Here is a 13,382-nt window from a genome sequence, read left to right on the forward strand (position 1 = left end):
TCCAAAATTGTCAATAGTGATGGTAATTGAGTGGTGGGAATATGAGTGAATTTTGTTCTCTTACTTTTCCATATTTCCCAAAATCTTAAAAATAAGCGTGTACTATTTTTATAATGAAAGAAAAACATGATTACTGCTTTAAAAGTCCTAGCCTATGCCTTAGGGAATGCATGAAGCAGCAATGACAAGAACACATAAACAAGAGCATATGTATAAATTCAACTAGCAGAGCACTAACACTGTCTGCAAATAAAAAGGAGTAAGGTTTATAAAGGGTCTTGGTTATTAAGAAAGAATATATAGAGTGTATATGGGTGATATTTATATGCTGATGGGTGAACATGAGGAATCAGTGCCTCTCTTCAAGTTACAGGGATTTTAGGGAAGATGTTATATTTTAGGAGGTCTTTGAATGATGAAAGGGAGGGGGAAATGGTGAAATGTCAGATACACATTTTTCTGTTTCCACGTGTTTGGCATGGAAGTCTTTTTTTTTTTTTAACATCTTTATTGGAGTGTAATTGCTTTACAGTGCTGTGTTAGTTTCTGCTGTATAACAAAGTGAATCAGCTATATGTATACATATATCCCCATATCCCGGCATGGAAGTCTTAAAGTTGAGACTGAGATGAGTGATAAAAGTCGTTATGAAAAAAAAAGGGAATTAGATATTGAGCGAGAGTCCGTTACTGCCAAAAAAGGCAATTCACTAATGTAACAGCCCTAAAGAGGAAGATGTAAGTACCTAAAAAGCAATGGGCTAGAAAACACACAATTGGGACTCAGTGGGGGGCTGCTGGGTGGGAGGGGGAAATTTGGACAGGAGGCTCTTGCAAAAACTGAAAAAGAGTATGTGACAAACTATGTATATCTGTTATTATCTCCTTGATCTGGGCTTTCCTCTCTTACTATGGTCATGCATGCACCATCTCAGGGGTTCCACAAACCTAACAGTCTCCACCCTTGGAATGAATTATAACATCAGACATTTACATGCTTGGGCTTGTGAGTGTGGGAACAGAAGGGTCCCCAAGATGGCAATAACATAGAGCAGGGAAGTAACTGTTTTACAGAAATCTGTTTCCTTCTATTTTTCCATTCTGTTTCTAGGGTCAATGCAAGTATTTTTGCAGTTGAATGGAATAGCAGCTTCTAAGAAATAAAAAACAGATGTTAGAGGAAGGCATTCCAGGGTGAGTCAGGAGAAGCCCTTAAGGGCACCCTGTGCTCACGGCTGGTCCTACACTTTTCCTTGCAGTAATCTTGATAGATGTCACATCCCCAACTGCCTAGGCACCACCTAGGCTGTAGTAGATGTAAACATGTCAAACTACATTGACTCCCAAGCCTGAATATCCTGTGGAAAGAAAAAAAGAGCTTGGCTCATCTCAAGAGCACTCTTAGGTAATGGAACATATTCTTCCTGATTCACTTCACAAATCTAGAAAAATATGTACATATAAACTACTTGAGGGTAAATATTCATCATATAAAACCAATCTCTTAAAACAGAACTGAACCTAAATTTTCACAACTTTTTGTTTACTAAAGTTGTTCAGAATCAAGTGAAGTTGTTCCACACTAAAAAAATAAATAAAGTAACGCCCTTTTTGAAAGTTATATGAAACATAATAAGAATCATACTTTCTTGGAAATGTTAACTACAGTTTCTGTAGGAACTTAGCCACATAACCTTCTTAACACATTTGTGGTATGCATTTTTTAAAAAATTTCTTTAACATCTTTATTGGAGTATAATTGCTTTACAATGGTATGTTAGTTTCTGCTGTATAACAAAGTGAATCAGCTATACATATACATATATGCCCATATCTCCTCCCTCTTGCGTCTCCCTCCCACCCTCCCTATCCCACCCCTCTAGGTGGTCACAAAGCACCGAGCTGATCTCCCTGTGCTATGCGGCTGCTTTCCACTAGCTATCTATTTTACATTTGGTAGTGTATATATGTTGTGGTATGCATTTTTGAAATTACATGCAATTTATGGCACCAAATTACAATTGATATGTAACTTACAGCGTGTACCTGAATTTTTGGTGCATTTTTAAGATAGAATAGATGTGACTATGCATTGAGAAAATGTAAAAATATATGTGAAAATGTGTTTATATGGGAATATGGTAACTTTATAATATTTTTTAAAATCTGGAAGCATTCTTTAATTTGATCAAAAAGCTTTTACATTTCTTTTGTACAAAGGTTTGTTGAAGTAAAGACAATAAACATGAGTTAATTTGTCATTCCTTTACAACACTTCATTGTGGACCACTTCCTTGTATAGTGGTGATATAAAACAAGTATAAAAGGTACTCTTAATAGATGTCTATATACACATTTAGCTATGAATATTTTTTTTCCCTGAAATCCAACCGTTTTGGTTATTTAATGTTGAAAAACTACCCCAAAATTTAGAAGCTCAAAGTAACAACCATTTTATTATATGTTCATGATTCTGATGTGTGGGCAGTGATTGGAGGGATTAGCTTGTCTCTGTTCCCTGTGGTGTCATCTGGCGCGTTTCAAATGTCTGGGGACTGCTGGAATGGCTTGATGTGGGTCATAAGTCTGGAGTCTCTGTTCTCAAGGTTTGCTGGATTCCTCAGTCATCCTCCATCTGATTTCTTCTTGTGTTTAGTTAGCTTGGGTTTCCTCACACCATGGTGATCTCAGTTTAGTTGGGCTTACCAGAGCACTAAATGCTTAGTTGCCAGGCAAACTCACAAAGTTTAGGCTTGTTACTGGCACAGTGCCATTTTTGCTGCATTTTATTGGTTAAAGCAGGTCATAAGGCCCCAGACCAGATTCAGTGTGGGAGGGTGCTCCAGGAGGGCATGAATACTGGAAGACAGGGTTCTTTGGGGACCATCCTTCGAGGCTAGCTACTACATCAACGTTTATGAAAGAATTCCATAAAGTTAAACAGAATCAATTTCCTACGAAATAACTGAAAGCAAAGGAACGCTCAACTTAATTGTCTTTCACTATAAACAAGTCTATACCCAAATCTTTCTACTTTTTCCATGATCTCTCCCAAATATGCCTCATTCAAATTCTTTCAGCACCGCAGTCTCTTCATTAGGTCCTAGCATGAATCTCATATAAATTAAACACTTCCAGATGTTTGAATTCCAAAAACCAGAAAAATTAACATATAACTAATTTAATCTATATATTTGCTTAAGTTGCCAACTTTGTAATTTTAAATTTCCAGGTGAAAAACATTAAAAAAGCTGTACCATTTACTATTACTCTTGCTTCTTAAAGGAAAATACATTTAGTTTTTTAAAAAAGTAGTCAAGAGAATTTCAGATTGAAAGACAGTCTTCAAGTAGAACAGCTTCCTTTATGAGCAACTCCACCAAGGACGACCACTGGTTCTTGGACCCAGTGTTTGGGAACCTCTATTCAAGCCACTGTTATCGAATACTACCAAGATCCTTTTTATTCACACCTTACTACAATCATTTCACATCTTTCCCTAGGGACTGTAATCATATTGCTCACATTGTAAATTTTATAATTTCCTTTTTTATATGGAATCATTTAAATCTATGGGATGTAAATAATACAGTTGTGAAATACTACTACTTGTTACTGTATTAGGATTGGATATTGTTAGCATACTCAGCAGGTAAGAGTTGGGATTCTGGAGTCAGACAGCCTCTGTTCCAACGTGGGTCTGTCATGACCTTGAGCAACTAATGTATCTTTCTGCACCTCAGTTTCCCCATCTACAATGTAGGTATAACTATAGCAGAGTATTTTTGAAGTTTTAATGAGATATTATATATGGCATAGTGCCTAACACATGGTAAGCGCTCAGTATGTATAATTAATGTTATATTCTTACTATATTTATCCATGGTATCAGTAGTTTGCAATTGTATTTAGGATTCTAATATATACTTTAAGGGTGATCTCAAATATCCACAATGCTTTTAAAGAGACTAGTAACAATTAGACAATAGAGTTTTAAAGTTGGAAAGGAACTTTAATGTCATATGATTCTACTCCATTACAGGTGAGGACTTTTAAAAAACAAAAACATTGATACAGAGTCCAGCTATCTTATGGTAAAAGATAGTGGGGGGTTACAATCATCAGATTAGCCTTGTAGATCAGTAAAATATATAGGCCACACCTATACTTCTAGTAGCTTTGCCAGATGGGCTTTCAGTCCCACTTACATTTATAAGTGCCACTCAATTATTGTCTTAGCTACCTGCATTTTTTTAAGTGTCCAAGTGGAAAGCAGCAAAATGCTCACAGTTCTCTGAGAAACAACAAAATTCCTAAGACTACCTAAAAATGGTAATAAAAAAGGACAAGCATGGTTTAGGACATTTATTTTAGGGCAACTGCCAGATTTATTTTAAGCCCTATGCTTAAAAATAAGTTTAATTCACATGACTGGCTTAAAATACTGGAGCCAGGAAAAGTCACTGCAAAAGCATTTAATGAAATACCTGAATTTTGTCTAGTTCTCGTCGGATACGATTTTTGTGAAGATTTACTTCCTATCTTGATTTATACAGTGGATTTTACATCTAAATATTTCTTGCATCTAACACAATGAAAACAGAATGCACATTTTTCAAACAACAGAACATTTTCCTAACCTCTGACTCACAACAGAAAGTTGGTGGACTGTTCAGATGCTGTACAGTGCTTTTTATATAGACAATTGGTTCATCTGTAGCATTCTCCAGTGTGGGGCAAAACATCCACATTTTCTATTATTAGCAATCCTTTATTTGACCTATGAGCAAACCTGAAGATTGATTAGAAATGAATTAAGGTAGATGTCCTGCTGAAAGCAGTGACGAACATTACTTTATCAGCAGATTGGATAACACGTCTCACCCTCTCTCACACTACAGTCAATGAAGCAATTGAATTAGGAGGAAATGGCCATTACTTTCATGTTCTACTTTAGTCTGGTAAAATCACATTCTAAGTTTCACTGAATGTTTTGAAATCGAAATGGCAGGATTACACATCAAGAAGAGAACTATAGTGGGAGTGTTAATCGTGTGAGAGAGCTAGTATGAATAACTTAAAAAATATTGATTTCTTTCCTGAGATTCTTTTCTTTTTTTTTTAAACTAAATTGAGCTTGACTTTTATTGACCATATCTTCCGGAGTCAATAGTTTAAAGCTCCCCTGACACACACGCTCGCTTTAGGAGGGTCATGTACTGCACTGCTTCGTAATTTTCCCATGGAAGCAAAGACGGGTTAAACGACGTGGGGTTCACGGAGGGCCGACGATGAAGCACTACTGAAGACCAGACTCCGCTGGTGCTAAAACGCTGGTCCCTGCCGGCGAAAAGGCATCTTGCCTTTAAAAAACAAAACAAAAAAACCTATCTCCAAAATAACAATAACAAGCACCCTTTCTCGCTAGAATTCTGATGGCTGCAGCCCAGAGGAAGCAGAGCTGGGGCAGCGGCCAGGACGCCACCGGAGGCAGCGAGAGGTCCTACTCCGCGTGGACACCCACAGCCGCTTCCCGAGACGGCTTAGCTGCTCAACGCCTGCAGGAGCGAGGGCGGTGCCGCCCGCCGCGCCCAGTCAGCTCCTCCCCGCTGCCAGCCTTCCCAGGCAGCCTGCGAGGCCCCGGGGGCGCCCCGCCTTCCGCCCCGCCCGGCCCAGCCTGGCCCTGCGGAGGCGTCAGAGTGCGCGCGCGCGCGCGCGCGGCGCGGGCCCGGTTCCCCTTCCGAATGTCCGCGCCCCGCATGCGCAGTCGGCGCCGGCGGTCTCCGTTTGTTTGAACAGGAAGGCGGACATATTAGTCCCTCACGGCCCCCCTCGCCCCACCCCCCAAGCACTCGCCGCGCGACTCGCCCTTTCGCCAGCCCGGGCCACAGCGCCTCCCAGAAGCTCCCCCAGCCGCAGCCGCCGGGACCGGACTCTCGTCTCCCTCACCGCCCCCTCTCCAGCCCGTCCTCTCCCAAGTCTCCATCGGGCACCGACCTCGCCCTGCCCCGCCGGACACCGCAGCAGCAGCCCCGTCAGCGTCGGGACAAAATGGGAGACTGAGGCTATCCCGCGGGGACCAGCTCTTGGCCGAGGCGGATCGGTGCGTCGGACCGGGCCAAGTGGATCCGGGGATGCAGGGCTAGACCGTCTCCAGCGCCTCAGAGAGGAGCGGGCCCGGCCCGGGGCCCGAGCGCCGGCGGCGGCAGCTGGCACAGCTCCGCGCCCGCCCTTCGCTTTCGCCTTTCCTCTTCTCCCTCCCCTGCTGCCCGGAGGAGTCTCCACCCTGCTTTTCTTTCTCTCCCCCCTCCTGCCCATCTCGGGACCGGGAGCCCTCCATGGCGAAGGCGGCCGGGGCCCGCTAGGCTGAAGCACTTCGCCGGAGCGACGAGGCTGGTGGCGACGGCGCTGTCGGCTGTCGTGAGGGGCTGCCGGGTGGGATGCGACTTTGGGCGTCCGAGCGGCTGTGGGTCGCCGTCGCCCCCGGCCCGGGGTCTGGAGAGCGGAGATCCCCTCAGTGAGGGGGAGGAGGGGGAACCGGGCGCACCTGGTGACCCTGGGGTTCCGGCTCCTCCGCCCCGCGGCCGCGAACCCACCGCCGGAGGAAGTTGGTTGAAATTGCTTTCCGCTACTGGTGCTGGTACGAGGGTATTGTCACAGTAGCAGCAACATGTCGACTGGGGACAGTTTTGAGACTCGGTTTGAAAAAATCGACAACCTGCTGCGGGATCCCAAATCGGAAGTGAATTCAGATTGTTTGCTGGTGAGTGGCACAGTTCTCTTTTGCTTGCCGGAGGTTCTGTATTTATTTCCTTCCTCTTGCTTTCAGTCTGGTTATCTGAAAAAGAAAGTTTCAGGTGTGCATCATCTTGGAAAACACCAGAATCTGGTGTTTTTCCTGAAGAGTCTTGGAGTACCATTGAAAGCTCATGCCGCAGACCTATTTATCATTGGACTGGCTCTGCACTCTCTGAACTTTTAGCTCTGACTCAGTTTATCGTTAAACAAAAGATACTTATAAACCTCTGTTGCAGGCGATCCTATAAAAAGTTACCACGTCAAAGTCATTACTACGTATATAGTTTGTTAAATGGCGACCTTAGTAATATTAATCCTTCCTATCGGTTTGACAGTAAAGTTTGAAAAGACTGCTTCCATTTACAGCTGTTTATCTCCTTAAGGGTTTAATTTTTAGACTTGTGACAATGTAGAATCGATATTGAGGAAGTGATTTTTGAGCCAAAATGTCATAGGTGATTTGAGTCTGAGGAACTTTTTGCTGGACTATTAAAGTTTAAAAATCCAAGATATCTGATGGTAGGTCATCACGATATTAACATCTTTTACAATATTGTTGATTACAAAAGTACTGCACAGATATTTTGTCATAATTGCCTTTTTTGGTGGTGGTGTGCTTAACATTATAACTTTTGAAACATTCTGAAGAAGTTTTTATGATATGAAAGTCCGAAACACTATTTTAAAAATTCTTCAGTGGTTGATAGCATGAATAAGTATCTGTAGATAACTGGAGTTCTTAAGTTTTTTCAAAATCTTCTAATACTAATAGTTGCAAACTATTTGTAAGCAAGTTTTTCCTTTACTGAACAGCCAAAAGTTATGTAATAATCCTATTTTCGCCCAGACAAAACCACGTTATCTTAAAAGTTTCAAGGAATATGTATATGGATAGTAATTTACAACCTTCTCAGAGAATTAATGTTAGATGTCCACAGTATTTGGGATTAAAATTAAGTGAATTGAATAATGCCATTCAGAGAAATAATACAATTTTAAAATCTCATCTTGAATCAGGAAAATGATGTAGATCATTTAAAATTAACATACATTTCAGTTACTCTAAATACCTGTGTATATATTTTTTAACACATATGGGTCTACAAGAAAGTTTCTCCCCAAAGCTTTCTAAATTACTCTAAGCATCCTTGACTGTGAAATAAGAGTTGTGGGTTGTATATTTGAAATGTCACACCCACATTATGGATGCCCTTCATATAGAGAAACAAAAAAGAGGGTTGATGCTTAATACAATTGAAAACATTTTATTGAATAAGAGAAGGAATTAGAACTTATCTTTCTAGGAAGGATTTCTATAACTTTTAAGAAGTCTAATTCTTCTTTTAATATTTATCCAATTTTTGTATATCTCTTGATTTTACTTTGCTTTTTGATCTCCTTATTCCATGAAGCAGTGTTACAGGGAGGGATTAGTAGGAATTTTTTTGGTTGGTTTTAGTGTCTTCTAGCCTCTTGCCGTAGCTTCATTTGGTGGGAACCTCACAAATTTATTGAAATGTGGAGGATATAAGGAAATGTGAGTCATGAATTCTTTCCTTGAAAGTCCAATCTATTTAGAAAAACAAGTCCTAATCTCACACACATACACAAAAATAAAGCAAAACACTTCACAGATTGAGAAAATATGTGATGTTTCAAATGATTGGTATAGGTAATAAATACTCTTGGATATTGAAAGGAAGAACTCTGTGAGTTGAGAGAGCCACAGTATGCTGTATGCTGGATGGATAGGATTTAGATAGAGGGTAGTCAAAGGGGGAGTGGAAGAAAACGTGAATAGAGGGTGGAAACATGACGGGCTAGCACATGCTAGGGGAACAGAAGATAAAGTTGGAAGGATAGATTGGGGTTAGAGTGTGGAGGATTTGATTGCTAGGCTAAGGAGTTTAGATTATTCAGTATGTTGTGGCTATTAAATATTTATAAACAGGGCTGTGCTAGGGTGAATGAAGATGAATGTGGTAGTTGTGTGCAGGATGGGTTGTGTGGAAAGAGACTGGAGATGGGGTGAGATTTGAAGTTTTTTAAAAAATTATTTTAATAGTCCAGAAATGACTGAAGCTCAAAATTGGGGCATTAGAATGGGGAAGGAGAATTGATGGAATTTGATTGGCAGGGTTGGGGAGAAGGGGCAACCAAGAAGAATAGTTAGATGACTAAAAATTTTAAGCCTGGGTTATAGGGAGACTGGTGAAAACAAGTAAGGTTTGGAAATCGCTTGGGAAGAATTGGCTACAGATAAATTCAGTTTTTTTTTTGTTGTTGTTTGTTTTTATTTTTTAAAAGAACTCTTTTTTTTTGATAAATTCAGTTTTATATTTGTTGTGTTTGAGGGGATAGTAGGACAACCACAAAGACATGATCTGTAGACTATTGGAGATATGAAACTGAGCTCATAATTAAAGATAACAGTTTGGAAATCATTTGCACACAGATGCAAGTTGAAACTGATATAATGATAAAAGGGTAAAGAACAAAGAGGAAGAGTCAAGAAAGTAGGCAGGTAGTCATGCCCTCTCAGAGTTAGGACAGCCAAGTATCTTGGAGCCCAAAACCTAAAAGAACATAGTCAACGGACATATTCCCCCGTCACCTTTTTTCTGTTGAGTTCCATAATTGCTTATTGATAGCTGTTGAAATTTTATTATATTAATCTGAACTTGGTAAAGATTGAATTTTTCTTTGGAGGCAGAACCCTTTTTCCAGTTTTGTAGCATCTAACATGAATTTTCTTTGCATGATTATTTTATGTTTATCATCAAACATTCATTCATTTATTCAACCATGCAGAATGACCTACCAGGCAGCTTCATCTTTTTCAGTGAGTCCGTTTTTACTCTTCCCTGTCTGGACTTTGGACATCTCATGTATTGTAGGAACAATACCCTTCTTAAATTGATTGAACTTTCCCTATTATTTTGGCCTTTGTTGCTTTATTTAGCTGATACTTATTGAGTATGTATTTTGTGCCATGTGCAACACTCAAGTTCTAATATTTTTTTGGTAATCTCAGAAAATAAAGTTGTCAAATTATGTTTTCTTGACTAGACCTACTCTTCAGAAATGAAAGTTCCTACACCTTTTGATTTCTGAAGAGTTTCTTGGCATAGGTCTTTTTAAAAAAAATTTAGTTAATTAATTAATTAATTTATTTTTGGCTGCCTTGGGTCTTTGTTGCTGCCTGTCGATTTTCTCTAGTTGTGGCGAGCAGAGGCTACTCTTCGTTGCGGTGCGGGGGCTTCTCATTGCGGTGGCTTCTCCTTGTGGAGTACAGGCTCTAGGCGCGCGGGCTTCAGTAGTTGTGGCTCGTGGGCTCTAGAGTGCAGGCTCACTAGTTGTGGTGCACGGGCTTAGTTGCTCCGTGGCATGTGGGATCTTCCTGGCCCAGGGCTTGAACCCCCTGCATTGGCAGGCGGACTCTTAACCACTGTGCCACCAGGGAAGTCCCTGGCATAGGGCTTTTAAACCACCTCACCCACAAAGAAAACAGCTTTTTTTGTTGAGTATTAGTAGTTATAAAATAATGTAGCTGATAGAAGCCTTGATAAATGATTTCTTCAACTTTTTCTTGAACACATAATTTATTTTAAAAACCAGGTAAGCCCATTTTTCATATTGCAAATGTAAATGCTAAAATAGTCTGCAGATGCTAAGGTAATACGGTACCTAGTCACTCGTTTCCTAGATCATCCAAATTACTCAACGTTGGTTTTCTGTAAGTCAGATTCTTTCCAGTGTCCTAATGGTTCTCTTACTGTCCATGTTATAGTTTATAGTGATAATCAAGAGCTGTTTTTCTTTTTCCAACTTTTTTTTTAAACCTTAGAATTATTTTATCTAAGGTTTGTTAACAATTTCTCAATAGTTTTGAGTACCTCTGAAAACAGTAAGGAATGGAGTTTAATTAATGTTTATTTTTCCAGAGGCAAAAATGGCTACAATTTGTAAGCTAAAAAGGAAAAACAAAGGCAGGTGAGTGGGAAGGTTAGGTATATATTTGTCTTGAGGTTTGACATACATTTCTTGAAAATAAAGCTATCTGACTGTAGCATCTTTTTTTTTTTAGTTTTTGTTTCTGACCTTTTTTTTCTAGTTTTGTTTAGTTGGTGGAGGTGTAACAATGAGTGAGTGGCATAGAGGGAAGGCAACCAATAACAGATGAACAGTGCATACTGAGTTCCAACACTGCTGTCCCCTTTGTACGTATTTGTTGCTACCATCATTCATTAGTCAGTTTTTCAGAATGTAGAAGGCAAATGTAAATGAAGTTTTGAGTTTTTCCTCTTTAAATTCTCTTTTTCTGGGCTTCCTTGACCTAGTGCTTTTCCATCTTTACATTGCTGACTTCTTTTTCCTTCAGCCACAGTCTTTGGCCCGTAATACTTAGCTTTCTCTTCACCTGTCTTGGAGAATTCATCCATTCTTATATCTTCAGCTGCTATCATCTCTGTACCCATGATATCCAGGTCTTTATTTTTTAGTCTTTTTGCTGTTTTTGAATCCTGAATACCTGACTGCCTATTAGGCATCTCTACTTGGATGTCATATTTTTACTCAAATTACTAATATTCCAAAATAAGCTTCATGTCACATAACTTACCTGTTTTGTCATTAACACTGCTAGTGTGCCTGTCACTCAAATGGAACTTTTGTTGTATACTTTAACTTTGACAATCCTAGGTCACATGTTGGATTATTTCAAAAGATTGTGGCTAGCATTCCAGATTCTAGATTATTGCTGTATAGTCCCTCTGTGTGTCCTGCCAGTTGCATTGATCACATTTGGGGTTATATTACTGTTGGTGGAATGAAAAGACTTGAGGTCATTAAGTCTTTGGGCCTTAAAGCTATATGCTTGCTAGTGTTCATAATTCATGAGTTAATGAGTGTTACCAGTATCTGTTGCATATCTGGTTAGTTTGGATCAGACTGTTTTGAGGTCATTCATTCAGCAAATCTTTGTGTAGGTTCTAAACGTGGATTCAAATGTAGGCTCTGTCGTGTACTTACCAGATGATTTTAGGTGAATTATTTTAACCTCTCAAAGCTTGTTTCATCTTCAGGAAAGTGGAGGGATAATAGTACTAGATTTTCGTAAAGATTAAATAATGTAGACAAAGCAATTATCACAACATGTGACATTTAGTAAGCATTTGTTAATTGGTAACTATTATTTTTGTCATATTTATAGTATTCCTGTTATATGCTAGTCACTGTGCTTAGGCTGGAAGTTGATATTTATTGTCTTCTCTAAGTGTAAAGTAATTTATCTGGCACTTCAAACCATGCTTGTAAATTCATAATCCAGCTATACTTTATTTGAAGTGTCCAAGCCAGTTGTTACTGACAATGGAGACATTTAGATGAGATTCAGTAGAATGAGGAGGGGCTTTTGGAGATTGTTTATTCATTTAGTCATGATTTATAACATACCTACTTTGTGCTAAGGGTTCAGATTGATAAAAAAGATAGTTGGGAGCTGGTTTACAGAGATTTAGTTATCTTACTCTCTTTCTGTGTGTATCTTATACTTTCACTATTCTGTTAAACAGCCCTTATTGCACCACAAGAACCCTGTGGGTGTATAGAGAGGTGGCTCAGAGTAATAGCTGAGACATGAATTGGGCCATTCATTAATCTCTTGAGTCAGAGCTGTTTTTAATCCAGAAGAAGGAACCACAGATAATATTTTATAATGAACAAAGAGTAAATTCCCAGTTTTATTTTATTTTATTTATTTATTTTTAAAATTTATTTTTTTTTGGCTGTGTTGGGTCTTCGTTGCTGTGCACAGGCTTTCCCTAGCTGCAGCCAGCGGGGGCTACTCTTCGTTGCGGTGCGCGGGCTTCTCATCGTGGTGGCTTCTCTTGTTGCGGAGCACCGGCTCTAGGCTCGCGGGCTCAGTAGTTGTGACTTGCAGGCTCTAGAGCACAGGCTCAGTAGTTGTGGCGCACGGGCTCAGTTGCTCTGCAGCATGTGGGATCGTCCTGGACCAGGGCTCGTCCCCTGCATTGGCAGGTGGATTCTTAACCACTGCACCACCAGGGAAGCCCCAATTCCCAGTTTTAGATTAGATTTTGCATAACTTTACAATTTAGTTTTATTTCATGATTTTAAATTTTGATGTGTTTATATGGTAAAAACTAGAGATTCTGATATATGACAGAAAGGCCCACATATCAGGAAGTACTACATACGGAGTTCTGTTGCTGAAGATAGTCTAGTAGCTCCCCTTCCCCATGACCATCCCCACTAAAAAAGAGGTACATCCATTTAGTTTAAGCCCAGAACATAGCTGATGAATACCCCACACATGTATGTACAAGGAGGTGAACAGATACTACTGCATTTCACAATGGAAAATATTTTTTAAAATATCCTGTTAGCATGGTATAGTGAAAAGTACACTGGACTGGAAATTCAGAGCACTGGCATATCCTTGTTTTGCTGTTAACTCTCTGTGTAGCCAAGTAAATCTTTTTTCTCATCTGGGCTTCATCTTCCCCAATGAAGAATTGGACCATGTAGTTGCTAATGTCCATTGTGTCTCTAAAAATTCTATAA

The 13,382-nt window shown here is 39.8% G+C and overlaps 1 protein-coding gene across 3 annotated transcripts in view; it reads left to right on the forward strand.

Annotated features, from left to right (window-relative positions):
* The first annotated feature begins 6,493 nt into the window (after positions 1-6,493).
* ROCK1 (Rho associated coiled-coil containing protein kinase 1) overlaps positions 6,494-13,382 on the forward strand; it is a 147,470-nt gene continuing 140,581 nt past the window's right edge. The window contains exon 1 of one of the 3 annotated variants that reach the window (XM_067699556.1): positions 6,494-6,762. In XM_067699556.1, coding sequence (XP_067555657.1) covers positions 6,670-6,762 — 93 coding nt within the window. In that variant the 5' untranslated portion in view covers positions 6,494-6,669. The remainder of the gene's footprint in view (positions 6,763-13,382) is intronic. The other 2 variants (XM_067699555.1, XM_067699557.1) reach the window with 2 other exon arrangements.

The sequence above is a fragment of the Pseudorca crassidens genome, chromosome 12 (assembly GCF_039906515.1).
Source record: "Pseudorca crassidens isolate mPseCra1 chromosome 12, mPseCra1.hap1, whole genome shotgun sequence".
Taxonomy (NCBI): domain Eukaryota; kingdom Metazoa; phylum Chordata; class Mammalia; order Artiodactyla; family Delphinidae; genus Pseudorca; species Pseudorca crassidens.